This window comes from Gymnodraco acuticeps, unplaced genomic scaffold (genome assembly GCF_902827175.1).
Source record: "Gymnodraco acuticeps unplaced genomic scaffold, fGymAcu1.1, whole genome shotgun sequence".
NCBI lineage: Eukaryota > Metazoa > Chordata > Actinopteri > Perciformes > Bathydraconidae > Gymnodraco > Gymnodraco acuticeps.
The window spans coordinates 1,634,060-1,650,802 of NW_022992206.1; the positions used below are offsets into that span (position 1 = coordinate 1,634,060).

At 37.8% G+C, this 16,743-nt stretch overlaps 3 protein-coding genes across 3 annotated transcripts; 2 read left to right on the forward strand and 1 right to left on the reverse strand.

Annotated features, from left to right (window-relative positions):
• Positions 1 to 597: 597 nt before the first annotated feature.
• Positions 598 to 6,151, forward strand: LOC117539580 (adenosine receptor A1). The gene is made up of 2 exons (XM_034205797.1): positions 598 to 1,724; positions 3,264 to 6,151. Exons 1-2 carry the CDS (start codon positions 1,369 to 1,371, stop codon positions 3,901 to 3,903), a joined length of 996 nt encoding a protein of 331 aa, XP_034061688.1. The 5' UTR covers positions 598 to 1,368; the 3' UTR covers positions 3,904 to 6,151.
• Positions 6,152 to 7,147: 996 nt separating this feature from the next.
• rplp2 (ribosomal protein, large P2) lies at positions 7,148 to 9,085 on the forward strand. The gene is made up of 5 exons (XM_034205754.1): positions 7,148 to 7,240; positions 8,266 to 8,389; positions 8,493 to 8,541; positions 8,630 to 8,728; positions 8,958 to 9,085. Exons 2-5 carry the CDS (start codon positions 8,267 to 8,269, stop codon positions 9,032 to 9,034), a joined length of 348 nt encoding a protein of 115 aa, XP_034061645.1. The 5' UTR covers positions 7,148 to 7,240; position 8,266; the 3' UTR covers positions 9,035 to 9,085.
• Positions 9,086 to 11,151: 2,066 nt separating this feature from the next.
• Positions 11,152 to 15,153, reverse strand: LOC117539572. Its single transcript, XM_034205786.1, has 6 exons — positions 14,985 to 15,153; positions 13,502 to 14,109; positions 13,281 to 13,391; positions 12,887 to 12,948; positions 11,955 to 12,215; positions 11,152 to 11,785 (listed from the first exon to the last, which is right to left on the reverse strand). The coding sequence occupies exons 1-6, from the start codon at positions 14,987 to 14,989 to the stop codon at positions 11,747 to 11,749; spliced, it is 1,086 nt and encodes a 361-aa protein (XP_034061677.1). The 5' UTR covers positions 14,990 to 15,153; the 3' UTR covers positions 11,152 to 11,746.
• Between the last annotated feature and the right edge of the window lie 1,590 nt (positions 15,154 to 16,743).

Below are 16,743 nucleotides of genomic sequence, written 5' to 3' on the forward strand. Positions count from 1 at the left end.
CTGTGTCCTGGATCGCGAGCCCTAGATCTTGAATCGTGGCTGTGGTCCTGGATCATAGGTCCTGGATGGATATCCTTGTGGATTCATCTTCCTATTATACACACATGCATTTCCAAACATTTGGACTACCTATGTTGCAAATGTATTATCTTTTCAATTTACACACGGCATCTATTGCATGTCTGTCCGTCCTGGGAGAGGGATCCCTCCTCTGTTGCTCTCCCTGAGGTTTCTCCCATTTTTCCCTTTAAACTGTGGGTTTTCTCTGGAAGTTTTTCCTTGTACGATGTGAGGGTCTAAGGACAGAGGGTGTCATATTGTCATACTGATATTCTGTACACACTGTGAAGACCACTGAGACAAATGCAACATTTGTGATATTGGGCTATATAAATAAACATTGATTGATTGATGACCATATTTTAGGTCCACACAAAGAAAGGAAGAATCTTCAGGTCTACTAAAAAAGATTTTTAACAATAATAGGAATAATACATTATAAAAACAGCAATACAATAATCATATAATTTGCTTGCATTATTGCCCTCAATAAAAATGAGAAGATAATTTCCTTTAAAAGAAAAAAAAGAAGGAAAGAAAAAGAAAAAAGAAGGAAATTCACATTTTAGGAAGGATTCTTGCTCTTTATTTTCTTTCTTGACAAAAGCAAGGCACAAACATTATGGATAAGGATCCCTTAGGTGTTGTGATCAATAGAGAATGGTAACGAGGATGAGCAGGACATGTTATATTTATAAATTCAACTTGTTTTTTGACTTTGTTTTAAAGCATCTCTTTGGCAATGCACTTTCATCCACTTACTTCCACGCTGATATGGATGAATTTGTATTAAGATAAAGCTCTAATGCACATCAATCTTCAGTTGAGAGCTTGTCATTATTAACACCCTTATCAAAATGCATCCTGACAGTGATTATGTAATGGCCCACAGTACCTCTCATAAACCACACACACGCACAAACACTTAATGTGAGCAAAACTATTGCTGCAGGGTGCTGCGGAAGGCAAAGTCCCTCCCCTTGATTTCATGATCCGTTTTTCGCAGACCAGTGAGAGAGTGACTAAGAGAGAGAAGGATGTAGAAGAGTAGTGATGCACTGGTATCCAGTCCTGAGCAAAGCTTGAACAACATGCTGAGGATTAAACATCCAACATCCCTTTAGGAGCACAAGGGCCATTCGTTGTGTAATTTTGGCAAAGAGAAAAGTACACTTCTTTCTCAGAGGGAGCATAATGGGAGTTGTTTTTTTATCTGAAAGAACCCAAAGTGGAGTCAAGAACTTTCATTAGCCAATTCTTTTTTTTTTTCTCTATCTGAGTAAAGGTAAAGGTTTGTAAAGAGCAGAAATGTCTTCTTCTCCTGGTATCAAGCGTCGGGAGCATGTGGACATGATGTACATCTCCATTGAGACAGCTATTGCCCTGGCCTCTGTGGTGGGTAATGTGCTGGTGGTTTTGGCTGTGTGTGTGAACCGGGCTCTCCGCAACACCACCTTCTGCTTCATCGTGTCTCTAGCCGTGGCTGATATTGCAGTAGGAGTTCTGGTCATCCCTCTGGCTATCATCATTAGCCTGGGATTTAACACTCAGTTTTACACCTGCCTCTTCCTGTCCTGCCTGCTGCTGATCATCACCCAGAGCTCTATCCTTTCCCTGCTGGCCATCGCCATCGACCGATATCTGCGAGTCAAGATTCCCACCAGGTGAGGAACTGTTGTATTTTTATCTTTATGGTTATTAAGGAAAGGTAAGTAACATTAATCAATGTCACACAAAACAGCATTTATAGTCCAAGGTAATTTGCAATACATAATAGGCAACTGTGGCTCAGTGGATAGTGTGCTGGACTTCGAATCAGGGGGTAGCAAGTTCGAGTCCCACTGCAGTCAGCATGTCGTTGTGTCCCTGGGCAAGACACTTCTCCCAAATTGCTCCTGTGGGGATTGCCCACAGTACTTTGGATAAAAGCGTCTAACAAATGACATGTAATAATAATACATACAATTCAACAACAAATAAACAATAGGCAGATACATTTCAACACAAAACACATAACTAGAAAACACAAGACTCAAACAAATACAATAAAGCAGCACAAAACTATGCACTTGGTCATTTAGGGCTGAAAATTATTACAGTCAGGATTTAGTTTGAGTTCTGTAAGTAATGAATTTTGCATGTTAATCCTACAAAAACAAAAATCAGTTTGTTAAATGAGGAAGAACACAATTCCTGTTCCACGTGTTACTAAGCCTGAAGCACTGAGGTAACTGAGCACCATGGGATCCTGGTAACTAGCCATTGACAGATTAAACCAAATGTAACAATATCTTGGTGAAATGTAATCTAATCTGCATGCTTTCTAAAGTTTCTTTACCATATAAGAGACTTGGTTTATGTAGATGTTGCTTGTTACAGAACTTTGCACAAGTAAAGATTATCAGACAAAAGAATCCATTTGTTTTTCTCAGGATTTATAGTCAGATTAATAGAAAATAGAGATTAGTTTGGCCTGGTTGTGATGGATGAAGGATATGGTGACGACACAGTTTAGAGCAGTATTACAATATCAAGTACACTCTGTTTACCGTAAACACAATAAAATATTTATAACTGAGACCAAAAGGAAGCGGATGTCTGCATAATCCCTGACTGGATATGATTGTGTATTTGACGTAAGTGCTATTTATTCTCAGACCGAAATTTAATTGATACCACATTATACAGCTTCCCATACAAGTATAATCAAATCAAGTACATCCTTATTTATATAGAAAATGGTCTTATATCGTACCAAAACCAACATGTGGGTGACCATCAGTGAATATAATTACTTTCTCAAACAGGAAAACCCTAATTTTTCTGATCCTCCTTGTTTTTCCCCTTTAACCAACAGATAATGTACAGTATGTGCTTTAAAGAGTCAAGGAGTTGGTCTTCAGTGTCAATGTCTGACATGGCACAATATATATTGTTGTCTGCATCATTGGGGCAAATTGATGGGCCAGACACCAGAAGCTTTTAAGCAAATGAAAATGTTCCTGTCTGCCTAAATAACGTACACAGTTTGGGACTTTGGCAGTTGCCCATACTTTTTGTTTATCAGTCGAATCAAGATGTCAGAAGCTGGCACTTGAGAAAAATGCTTCTGAACAATAATGTATAGACTGGCATTTGTTCAAAGAACCGGTAGCACAGTGTGCATTAAAGTGATTAAAAACTCCATTTGTTTTCCTTCTCAGGTACACCACCATAGTGACGCAGAGGAGGGCATGTGTGGCAGTCTGTCTGTGTTGGATCCTCTCCTTCCTCACTGGATTGGTTCCAATGCTTGGATGGAATAACCTCGATAATCTCGAAGGGAACCTCACCAGTTCCAGCGAAATAGTTTGTGAATTCACCGCTGTCATGAGGATGGACTACATGGTGTACTTCAATTTCTTTGGCTGGGTTGTGGTTCCTCTGTCCATAATGATCGCTCTGTATGCGGAGATCTTTAGGGTGATCCGGCGACAGCTCAACCGGCGCGCTGAAGCCACGTGTGATGCAGAGAGGTACTTTCGGAAGGAGCTGAAACTGGCCAAATCTCTGGCCTTGGTGGTGTTCCTCTTCGCTGTGTGTTGGCTGCCAATACACATCATGAACTGCATTGACTTCTTCTGCCCTGAGTGTAGCATACCCAAGTTTGCCATGTATGTGGGCATTTTCATGTCCCATGTGAACTCAGCACTCAACCCAATGGTTTATGCGTTCAGGATAAAGGTGTTCCGTCTCACGCTGATCAAGATCACTCGCCACTGCATGTTATGTAAACCCTCAGAGCCCACCCCGTGCCCCACCAGCACACCTACCCTGACTGAGAAGGTGGATGTAAAAATTTAACAAAGAACAAGGGATGTGCAAAATGAACAAACACATCTTGTTGAAGTAATTTGGCCGGCCTGTACCAGGTAACAGTGGTCATGAGTCCCAGAGTTTTCCCAACTGCTGCTCACTCATGCGGGCTGTCGGATAATGGTGCAGTCGCTCATGTCTAAACTGATGATAACTCAATGCATTGAAGAGAAGTCTTATGGGACGGTCAGCACTAGCTGTCAAATGTGCATGTGTTATTGAAAAACTTTCGCCATATTATGCAAAAAAAGTCAAACTTGAAAGATTTGATACATTGACATGTATCAACTTAATGGAACCGATAATGTGAAAAGGGTCAACCCATCGCTACAAAGAACTACAGCCCTCCTTTGTAGATGGCAGTAAGATGGTGCCCCGATGGCACTCATGAGATAATTGATATTTGGAATGTTGAGTCGTGGGACAAGTTCATATCTGGCCCATTTGTATCTCTTTGACACAAAAGATTTTAAGAAAAGTAAGCCTCATCAAGTTGCATTATTTTGTTTTTATTTAAGGCCTCCTTATTTGATTCATATTGAATTGTACTATATTGTCAACAGGATAAGTGATGCAAACACACATTTCTTTCTAAATTCACCAGAATAAACAAGCATGCCATTTTCATTTATAATACTAATGTTACTGTTCTTATTTCGCATGTACAACTATTTAAATGTTATATGTAAATTGTTTAAATATTTTAAACAAGAGTCTGCAGCAACGTTGGGGCTGTATTTGAGCAAAATGGTTATTTGAGGTAAATACTAACTCAATGATCAATTCTAGCATCTAGAATGCTAATTATCCATAAAGCTACAAAACCAAATGGAGCAATTTAATAGTATAGTATAATAGTAACATGTAATCAATCCAGCCATTACTCTTTGTCACAGGATGCATCTCTTCAGCTAATTCAGTTAGTTTGAGCCATTTTTCAATAGTCGTGGCAAGGTGTTGAAAAGGCTCTGAAGTATTTGAGCAAATTACCAAGAGAGCTTTATGCTGTGGTGATTTATTCCAACTGTAAAGCTAAAGCTTCAGCTAAAGCTGCACCAGTTCTGCTTTGTCATCAGTTTGACTTCCCCCTGGATCCCTTCCGTGCCACACTGAACAGAACCTAAAGCATAAGAAAAAAATGTCTAAACTTGTTTAGAATATGCAAGTTTAAGTTTTTGATTCGATATGTGCATTTGATGTGCCTATTGCATGTTATTGTTTTGACCAATTTTTGTGTTAATTCACTACTCTGGTATGCTTGGTCCATTTGTAAATGACACTTTCCTTGTAAACCCTCACTCTCTATCTGTCTGTCTCAGTGTGTCCCTCACAAACATATCAATACGTTTTTTACCATCTGTCACCTTCATCCTCGATGAGGGATTTAAAACTGCTGAGTGTGTTCTAATCCCCAGCCCTCTTCTTAGTGAGGGAGGTGCTGCATCACCAGCCTGGCATTAACCATCTTAGCACCACACACTCCTGTGGCCCTGCAAGGTGCTGAAGGGGCATGAGCATGGTCTAACTTACTGTGAAGACAAAAAGCCAAGAGGTTCAATTTTGTGTGCGCATCTTATTTTGCTCCTAAACTAATCATCTTTGAGGTAAGACCATTCACATTCATCTTAAAACCAAAAAAAAAACAGTACTTGGGTATGCTAAATGTATTTCCTTAAACTTTATCATATCAATTTTCTCAGACAACTAAAGAAAACTTGAATATTCCAGCACGAAAACCACATTAAAATGGCTGATGCTGATGCAGCAGACGGTGCCCAGGACCCTGAGGCTCCGGTGGAAGAGCTGGATACCGAACATGAAGCTTTGCTACACTTTGGTAAATACTCTGAAGCTCAGCACTCCATACCTTGGGAGCAGAAGACCTTTAGACAAAAGGCAAACTTTCATATGGACCGCATCTTCCTCGGATTCTTGGTCATTTTTTTCCTTGTGTTTCTGGGAGAGTTTGTCTATAAAATGTGGTATGTGACAAATGTGAAAGCGATTGCAGAGTTTGTGTCAGATTGCTTGGTCTTTCTGTTCAACTGGCTCTTTACCCAGACAAGACAGGAGGAGTTGTTTGAATTGTAGGTTGTGAAAAGAGGATAACCAATTATATGTATTATCTTATGTGTGTTTTCTAAATAACAAATGGCCAGTAAAGAGTTATAGCTAACCGTCCTAACCAGAGATACAGCAATGTAACGATTTCTGGACTATGTTTTTTGATGGATCTACGGAAATAAATAATGTATGCAAATAACCAGATCCTTGTTCTGTCATATACTGTTCTGCTTTTGTTGATCAAGTTAGGATTCTGTTCTGGCTAAAGCCATTGCAACATGCAATATAAATGCATCTTTTATTGTACTCTTTAAATATTTGTTTTCATTGTAAATTAAGTATCAGAGTAGATAATTTACTTAACTTGTTGTGTATTACCTCCCCAACTATTCAATAATATCCATTTATACCAACCACAACATTATCATGCTACATATAAATACATTAGTAGGCCTAATAATAATCTAAAAATATAATAAAACACTCTGAAAGAAGAAAAATAAACTGTGTTGATGCATTATGGGTTATTTTAAAATAGGTTACATTTTACCGGGAATATACTTCGGCATTACGCAAAACTGATAATACAGGATTGTTATACACAAGAAAAACAATTAAGCCACAAAGAATAAACAAAGGTTTGGGACATAGAAAAATCGAGAAGAAACAGAAAATCATACAAACTACATATACTCCAACATACTTCCAGTGGTGGACTGTACATCTACGCATCTACGCATGTACTAGTACTTAAGCATTTCAGGTAAACTACTTTACTCAACTTAATTGTTTTATTTTCATGCATCTTACTTTTACTATTTTAGTATATTTAAGAGGAAACTGTTGCACTTATTATTAGTGAATCACCTGAATACTTTCTGAACTACTGGACACTTGGTAGTATTCTGTTTTCATATAGCTTACTGTATTTAATGGAGATGATCTTAAAGCATTACTTATATAACATAATAAAAGCACTGAATCATGATAATGTTTAACATCACTTTAATAAGCCATTATTTAATATAGGGATATAAAGTGTTAACATTTTGTTGATGAAATACTAACATAGCGTAGGCCGTAGGCTACAGTAGTGTGCATTCACTTGTGTATTCTAATCATGGATTCTAATAATGACTCCGTCACTCCAGCGGACCAATCAAATCAACGCATTTTCACTCCTCTCAAATCCCGGCCCTTCCTCTTCCCCTCTTCTGGATTCTCTAGCGTGACCGACGTTTCGTGTCTGTTAAGACTTAAAGTAAGTCAACATGTGAATAACTTAAACAGTAAATGTCGATTAGATACTGTATATTATTTCTAATGGTATATGTATTCGACTATTGCTTTTTGTTTCTGAAAGATGTGGCGCAGTAGATAAATATTGTTGTCAAAAATGGAGGACAGTGAGAGACGCTGGTCCGCCATGCTGTCCCTATTAGCTTTAACTTAAATACATCACCGCCAAACATGGTGACACTTCTGAAGAAGAAAGGACAGCTCAAATGTGTAAAATGCTATCTTACCACTGGCCTGTGATTCTTGATTTGCTGTGACTGTGTGTTGGAGGTCTAAGCATCGTTTCAATGTTAGCTAAAGCTTATAGCTAAGCTAACGTCAAACTGGGCTCCTCCCAAACATATTCATCAGAGAGATAAATAACGTTCCGCATTCAGAAAATGTATATTATTCTGGAGGAACAACTCATATTATATTCCCGAGTAATGTGTTCTTAAGGTTTTACTCAAGGTACGTACACCACAACGTCGCAATAGTTAGTTAAAAATAACCCTGCTGCGTGGAAAGCATGAATATCAGCTTCCTAGTAGTGATTACAAGCAATGCTGCAACAGTGGGCTTTATCAGTAATAACATCCCTGCAAAATACACGTGGGCCCTTTTTCATACTAGTTCAGTTATTATTAAGCACATGATTATGGCCGCTGGTCGTATATTAGACCACAATAAGAGAAGATACTATTAATATTCGATTATATTTGTCAACAGAGTATAACAAATCGTTTATGTATATCATTGCTTTAATTATCTTCACACAATGATTTTAAAATGTCAAATATTTGTTTCAAATTTCACATCACAAATAACTAGGGTCCATGTTGACATATTTACAATCCTTTTTTTGATCCAATCAAATGTCTAACTCAAAGATAATTTGAGACGGGAACAAATAGGAAATAAGGATTGAGACACCAAAGTTGTATACCTTGAAAGTGTGCATATAAATTGTCAACCCATCATCTTATAATAACTTTTCTTTCAATATAGAATGCGTTACGTGGCCGCTTACCTCCTGGCTGTGCTCGGTGGAAACACCAGCCCCTCTGCAAAGGACATCAAGGCCATCTTGGGCAGCGTAGGAATCGAGGCCGATGACGACCGTTTAAACAAAGTATGCCATTTAACAACTTTACATTATGCAATCTTAAAACTGTTGAGCTTTATTTTCCTGAATATGCTCTGTGGCTAAAGTTGAGTCTTATTTTTCTCTGCAGGTCATCAGCGAGTTGAATGGAAAAGACATCAACGAAGTCATGAACTCAGGTCAGCCCTTCTAGAAAACATGCATTGAAGATGTTAAGATGTTTTTAAAGGAAGACGGCTAACATTTGTTTCTACCTTTTTTCCACAGGCCTCTCTAAGTTAACCTCCGTACCAGCAGGTGGTGCTGTGGCGGCTCCTGCCGCCGCTGCTGCTGCTGCTGTTGGGGCTGGGGCTGCACCTGCTGCTGGTGTGTATACTACTCAATATTAACTTTAATTTATAAATAGATGTTTTCAGTTTCTGTAGAATTGTTTTAAATTGTATTTTCATATCAAATAATTAACTGCCCTTGCAAATGAATCAAATTGTGATGGCATCTAGAAATCCTAAAGTTGATTATTGAACAAAAGTGCTGTTAAATATTGTAATTGACATTTGTCTGTAGTAGTGATTGTTGTCTTATTTCTCGATTCCAGCGGAAGAGAAAAAGGAGGAGAAGAAAGAGGAATCGGAAGAGTCAGATGAAGACATGGGCTTCGGACTCTTCGATTAATCTGCATTCTCTCTCTAAAAAGCAATAAAAAAGTAAAAGGTTTACACTCAACATATTGTCTTTCTGTCATTTTCAATTACTTTAAAGTGACTTTCACCAACTGTGCAATCGTTATTATTCCCAAATAATTACCATTAGGAGTTGGAAATAAAATGCCTGGCTTTAAAGGCTTGAAGTTATTTTTGTTGTCGGCTAAAAATAGTCCAGACTGAGCAACCTGCCATCATTAAGCAACCCAGAGTCTGCATGTGGTCGGTCTGCTCCGTCCTGCTGCTGGACAGAAAGCTGAAGCCACATAATGACTGCAGCTTAAAGGGATAAACCATGATCCAACTGACCACCACGATACAAAACACCTGCCGCTTTACACTTATTTGACACTTTGGCTGTTATCTTTTGTATTAAAAAAACGCATGTAATTGCTAAGTTCTTTATAGGTGTTATTGTTGAACATCAGCTAAACACGCCTTTAACTAATGGTAAGATAAGAGCTCCATTTACAGTAATAGGTAACACAATTATGTTCTCTAACTCACATTTTATGGTGAGACGGTTCAACTTTCTTTGCTTTAATAGATGTCTGTCACTGCCTTTTATCTGGTAACATTAGTAATGGCTGCAGTCCAGAAGCAGGAGCCGTGTATTGCTAAAGGGAAGCAACATGGCAGAAATAATGTTCCCCTCCTTGCTGTGACGAGCCAACAGTCTGCTGGGAAAAACATCTATGACACAGTATTTGTGTTGATCTGACAGCCTGACATGTGAGTCATCAGTCATATCACAATTCATCTTTTGTTATTTAATACAAACTACATTTCGATTGAACTACTTATTTCGTCACTGAACTTCGCACTACTCTTAAGCAATCCTGGGAGGAAATGAGACCATAGATTTGTCCACAACCTGCTTCATGGCATCTTTTTTTTTTGTGTGTTACATAAGCAGCGTCAAAGATTTAACTGGGCAAAGGGTCAACATGCACCAAGAAGTCTCTGAATCCCCCTGCACAAAATAGAAACATAAATATTTATATTATATCCAGTTTAATTTATGCACTAATTAGTATTAAAGTTTCTCCAATATGTTGTAAATGTAAACTTTTCTAACCTTTTTTTCCTCACACTACCGAACAGTCACCTGAATTAATGAACAAAGTAACTTGAATCATCTTTAAAAAATAGAAAAACTCCTGAGTGTAAAGAAGAAACATGAATGTTTTATGTTAGGGGTTAGAGTTAGCTTAGATTTCACACGGCAGTCAATGAAAAAAGTGTCCATCTTTTTCTACATTTGCTCTACCACCCTATTTTCCACTGATGCATGCCAGTTTGCAGGATGCACATTATATGTGGCAGGATCTTAATAAAGCAGTCTTTAGTTGTGTTGCTAAGGCTTCCTGCCTGCAGGTAAACCCGCTCCAAAGGTGAGAGGCATCACTGCGTGCCTTAAGCACAGAGCTGACAGCCTTTCACATCTCATAATTACCCGATGGCTGGGAATGTAGCTGTCAACAATTATAATACTGAAGAACAAAATCTATCAATGTGTAGCTGCTCCACCCTAACTGTGCTTACAGTTACAGCATTTACGGGCAGGAATGCACTTCCACACAAAAACTTCCCTGCTGCAAGCTGTGGACTCTGCAGTTCAGAAAGTAGGCAGTAAAGTATGTACTAGAGAGGTGTGGCAGAAGTATTGTTCATTCCTACATCTTGACACGATAGCCTGCCTTATATAATAGGGCAGTGCTTATTGATCTTTTTAACTTGTGAACCCAAAACAAATATTGCCTGCTTGCTTCATTCACTGAAAAGAGTTGGATTGATTATCTTTTAATTGTTTTGTTGGCATAATTCATCCTGCGACCCTGTGCCAGTGGCCCTAGGGAATCACTACCATTACTTACAGTGTTAAAAAATATCTTGTTGTTCACTAGTATGTTATCTTTTTTTTCTTTTATAAATCCAATAGATTTGACCTTTGAAGAAAAGTGCCATGAGCAAGGCGTGTTTAAGAAAGCCTTATTCATTGCACAGTTCAAGATAACCAAGTTATATTTCCAACTAGTGAATCATGACAGTGACTTATGGTTTGATAATAACAAACAAACAAACATGTAAGCATTTCATTAAATATGTTTTTAATTTGAGTAGGTTATATGAATGCCAGCATTCATATTTGCAAACATTGTATAAATTATGTAAATGTCACATTTCAGTGTAGTTGTAGATAAAGCTCAATTAAAAATTCTACAAAAATATTGCACAGTGTCTAGCTTACAACAGTTATTACATTGCTCATAATTACACATTAATGTACAGAAAGTATACAACTCAATGGTGGACTTGTAAAAAAGAGCATCACATTTGAGTGTTTTTGTAGAATGAGCCATTTGGGATTCTAAAACATTGCTACATGTTCTAGGAGTCCGTACGTTTTAAGTTATTTTTCCTTTCAATTTTAAAAGTGCACATTGCTCTTTCCCAAGCCATTCAACTGGTTTTTCACATAACATCCTGGCACAGCAGAAGAACATGTGTTTTTTTCTCACAAAGCAGACCATTCCCACAAACTATGTGTGGTTTGAAAGCTTAAAATGTCTTTTAGGTAGCCCATTGTGTTCTTAAAAGGGGAAATTCAACTTGCGACATCATCTTTCACCACATCTGTGGCACTGAGAGAAGTTGAACGCTTCCCTTGCAGCAATGTTTCTCAGTCATCATAGTCCGACACTGGATGATCCGAACATGCCTGAAAAACAACAAGGAAGAGTTTTTAAACACCTTTTGGCAGTCAGATTCCTTTTTCGTGACTGAATCACTGTGAGGTTTAAAGGTAGCAAAAATAGACCACCAAAGCTGTCTATCTGTGCCGTTCTGTGTTTTCTATTTGATCTCTTTTCAACAGGTGGGATTCTTACCTGTTGGTATTCGAATCGGTCCTGAAGGTAACGGTTCCCCAGACCGGTGATGTGACCTATATTTTGTTTGGAGAGCCCGACTATCCTGGCTGTAAAGTCGAGTGTGAAGGCCAACTTAACAAGCTCAGGTGCTGTGGGGAGGACGGTGGGAGGATTGTGGGTCGGCAACGCCTCCGTCTCCAGATACGCATCAGCCAACTTCTGGAAGGAAGAGTACGACATCCCCTGGAAGAAGCTGCTCAGGGTGGGGTTGTCTTTCAGCTGGAGATAAGGAGAGGAAGACTGTCAGTGACTCAAGAACACTTTGACCTGTAAGGGAGTTTACTGCTAGTAAAATAGCCTTTCTTTAGTTGTAATATTCCTGCAGGTTCCCAGCTAAAGTTAGTAATACTTTCAACTGAAGTCATAGGACATTTGCTGTAATTTTCAAGCAAGGTTTAACAATAAGACATTTAACACTTCCACTTAATCTGCTGATTATTTTCTTTAAAATGTACAGAGAGTGAACCAACACTGACAAAACCAAGACCGGTTTTGGCAAGACTTGATTTTGAATTGCTTTATTTCATCAGATCAGAAAATGAAAAGCTATTGCACCAGAAAATGTTACTCACTACATAACATAGAATGATGAAGTACGAATGTATAACAGGTTGTTGATTCAACATCAGGCTATGTGGTGGAGTTTGTACTTCTTATCATTGAGAATTATTTATAGCAGCGATCATGGTTTATTGATGTGCTTTTGCTTTCTGTTGAAACTGCTCGATCACCATCGTTATTCTTTAATAATTAACAGATTATATAATCTTATGAAGAACCAAAGAGTGAAGCATTAAGAGTATCGGTCATGTCAATATTTCCAAATGATCAAACGCCAAACAAAGTTTCATCTAGCTTGTTTTTTACTCAAAGCAGCAATACATACCAACCTTGTCATCTATGGCATCACCCTCCTCTTTTGTCAATGCAATGATCCTGTTGATTACTTCCTCTGAGAGAAAACAAAGCTGATTATACCTCCCGCTTGCAAGTATAATCAATATACTTAATATAATAATGTATGGCATTATAGTGATTATAGTAATGCAGAACTAAAATGCTAAGCCAAGACAAATGACAGGATGGAGAAGTTTTGTAACTCCACGAAGACAAAGCAACTTTTCATATTCAACCCATTACATTTATCAGAGAAATTGTGTTGTGAGTTGAACTGACTTGTTTTGTTTGAACACTACATTTTCTGTCAAATTCAAAATGCTCTTTTAAAGCATTTGTATACTGCCAGGCACAGCTAAAGGAAAGTGAAGAGAAACAGTTTCTCACCATCAGACAGAGGTTTAACTTCCTCTTTTTCTTGGACCTCGTGGATAATTTTTTCAAATTCCTCTGACACCTTCTCGTAGTAATGTGGTGTTGGTTCCACGCTGACAAAAGCTGTAAAAACAATACATTATTTGTTCATTTACATCTGATATTTCCACTTATTCTGGTCGAATTTTTTTGAACATTGAATCATATATTTTGTTACATTTTATAGAGCTTACATTCAACTCGAGTGATGTCAGCAGAGTTGAGTTGAACAATTCTATTTGATTTATTCAGAGATATCCGCCTTTTGGAGAACCTTCTCTTTAACGATTTCCTCCTCATGGACTTTCTTTTTGGTGAACTGACTGGAGTAGTTGGCTGGCTGGGGGTCACAGTGTCAGAGGCCTCTGGTATTTCTGGTGGACTGTCCTCTTCATCGTTATCCTCACTATTCTTTCGAGAGAATAAACCAAGGAAGCTTTTCCAGAATGATGGCTTCTTGTTCTTCTTAGACTTTTTGGTGGGTTTCTCGATTTCCCTCTGAGGTTTCTCGGGCTCAACTACGAGGGTTTCAGCTGGATAAAATTTACCAATTTCCCCATCGTCTTTTAATCCATCGACCAGGTAAGAGGAAGGGTCGCTGGAGCGTCGTCTAAGCTTCCTTGGCATTGTCACCCACTTTTCTTTCCTCTCAGCCCTCCTGTGCCCCAGTGTCCCGTCATTTAAGCTGAGGCTGCGCTGGACGTATGTCTCCAGCAGGCGGATTGTATCCTTGTGAGGCACATAGATCAACTGGCCGTTATGAGGCCTTTGTTTTTCTGTTTGTGTTTCCATGGTGGAAAGACTACAGGTGAAATAAACAACATACAATAGGTTAAGATGGGTTTGCAATGAACTTTCTGCCAATTCAAGTCACAAATCACGTGTGATCTAAGCAGCATTTTGGAAAAAAGCCTAAGAGCTAATATGACAGGTTGATTAATCGATTAATCAATTGACCAAAAAAGTCAGTATTCAGACAAAAAGCCAAACAATGCGATGTCCCAAGCTCTCAATTGTGAGGATTTTCGGATTTTCTGTAATTACTGTCTTATGTGATAATTAAAGTGAACATCTTTGGGTTTCCATCGGACAATACAAGATATTTCAAGACGTCAATCTGGGCATTTTTCCAAAAAAAATGAAGGATGAACAATTAATCAAAATTTACATCAAATAAATTGATAAGGAAAGTTGTCCTTATTTGCAGCCGTAGAGGTTGAAACAAAGAACTGTTTAATTTTGAATCAACAATACATTTAAAATGTAATCATTCGGTCTTAAAAAATGTAAGTAAATGTAGCTACACTTCTCTGAAACCAATGTTGACTTGTTGACAGCTTGTTTGTCTGAGCAACAGGCAAAAACCGAAAGCTACTCAGTTTATTATCACAGGACAGTTTCGGAATCAGGAAGCGAGAACTACTTTTTGCTTAAAAAACAACGTAAGCAATTTATCAATAAAACAGTTAATCAAGCTACATAGAGAAATACTTATTTCACATTATATACTTCTTTAGAATGTTACCAGAAATAGCCCTGCATTAACCTATGTATTGTATTACAGTGCTACTCTTTGGATGTCATAGCTGCAGACATGTAAAAACGTTTTTCACAGCTCTTAAATGAGAGAAATAGGAAGTAAGTAGTGCAGTAGTCTTTGAGTGTCAGTGGACTCACCTCATCTCCTACAGCAACAGAGCAACAGTGTGACTCCCTGCAGAGATCTGTGTAAGTACTCAGCAGGTACACAGTGTGAAGTTGTGTCTCATGAAGGGACTGTGCGCAAAGCGTTTACCTGCTCGCATTCTCCACCCATGTTTGGACACGTCCCTGCCTCCTTACCTTACCTGGAGCCGCATGACGTCACATTCACTAAATGACAGTGGGCGTGGGACGAGGAAAAAATACTTCCTGGTGTGCAGGTGAGCGCACAGACGTCAGGTTTCATTCAACTCTTGTTGTTTACAGTGTCACCGCTTCTACTGTAAATGCCCCCTCCCCGCTGGCTGGGCCACGTTTTACAGGAAGAGCGTGCTGCGGAGCTCATTTCCTTTAAGAGACCGGCTTTAGAAGAAACACCCCCATGTATCTTTATCATAGACTGTATATATAAAGGTCTTTATGCTGTTTCCTGAAAACACTTAGAAATGAAATATGTAACATGAGTGAGCCTAACAAACTGCATCCCACGTACATTATGTTCAATGGGAATGTAAATAAATATGTATTTACCCAAGTATAGCCTATACTGTACTGAAGTAAAATGTTGAGTTATTTTACTTTGAGTATTTATATTTCCTGCTCCTTTACACTTTTAGTCCATTAGATTTTGTAATCCAATATTTTACCCTTTACTCCACTACATGTATATCACAGCTTTAACAGCTTCAGATTATTAGCTAAGGCAAAACAATAACAACAACTAGTAAATAAATGATGAAATTGTAGGTTATAAGATATCCAGCAGCAATATACAAAGTAAATATATATTAAACTCCACATTTACCGGCTGTGATGAACACATTAATGCATCAATAGTCATAATCCAGTCATTCAATACGATTCTGAAATGGGCTTTTACGCACGATAAACATTCATCAATTTTAATGGAATACTGATTTGCAGTATCGGTACATCATTCAACATAATAACACAGAAGCAATACGTCTGCATATGGCAGAGAACAACAGTAAACAGCAGACATTATAGGTAGAATAGTCTTCCATTAAATATACAGTTGAATTAAACAAGAGGGATTGTCTGAGGTTATAGTTCTTATGTATACAGAATAAGATGAATTATTACATTTTACTTGAGCAATTAACCTTTTTTATATATATTTTGTGTTAGCTGTATTGACAACTGGTTTATTGTTGTACATTTTTTTAATATGTTTGTCTATATTTGACTTATTTGTAAATCTTCAAAACACACAATCCAAGGAATAAGATGTGACAGGCAATTGTATTGAATACACTTAATACGATCATTTTGTTTTTCTAATTCCAATTTATGGTCAACTTAGTGTCTTTAGTTTGTATTTCTTATACATTTGATATATTTCTATCAATAAAGGTATTTAAAACATTGTAAATACCTAATATTTGAATACCTTAAGATAACATTGCCTGCTTAACTAGGTTTATGTATGGGATATATTATACAAGTAGACTATGTTATAATTTAGCAATTATTTAAAATATGATAAATAATTTTTCATGTTGAATCGTTTGGTGTAAAAAATGTATCCAAAACGTAAGGTTTGATTTGGCTATCCACATAGCTGCTGATTCATTTGTTACTTTTGAAGGAAAGGCAGTGTTGAAAACATATTTCTATGGTTATAACGATGATCTAAAATACATTTTCACAAACAATGTGGTTAGTCATTCACAACGAGCAACACGCTTCCAGTTAAAGGACCAAGTTATTATGA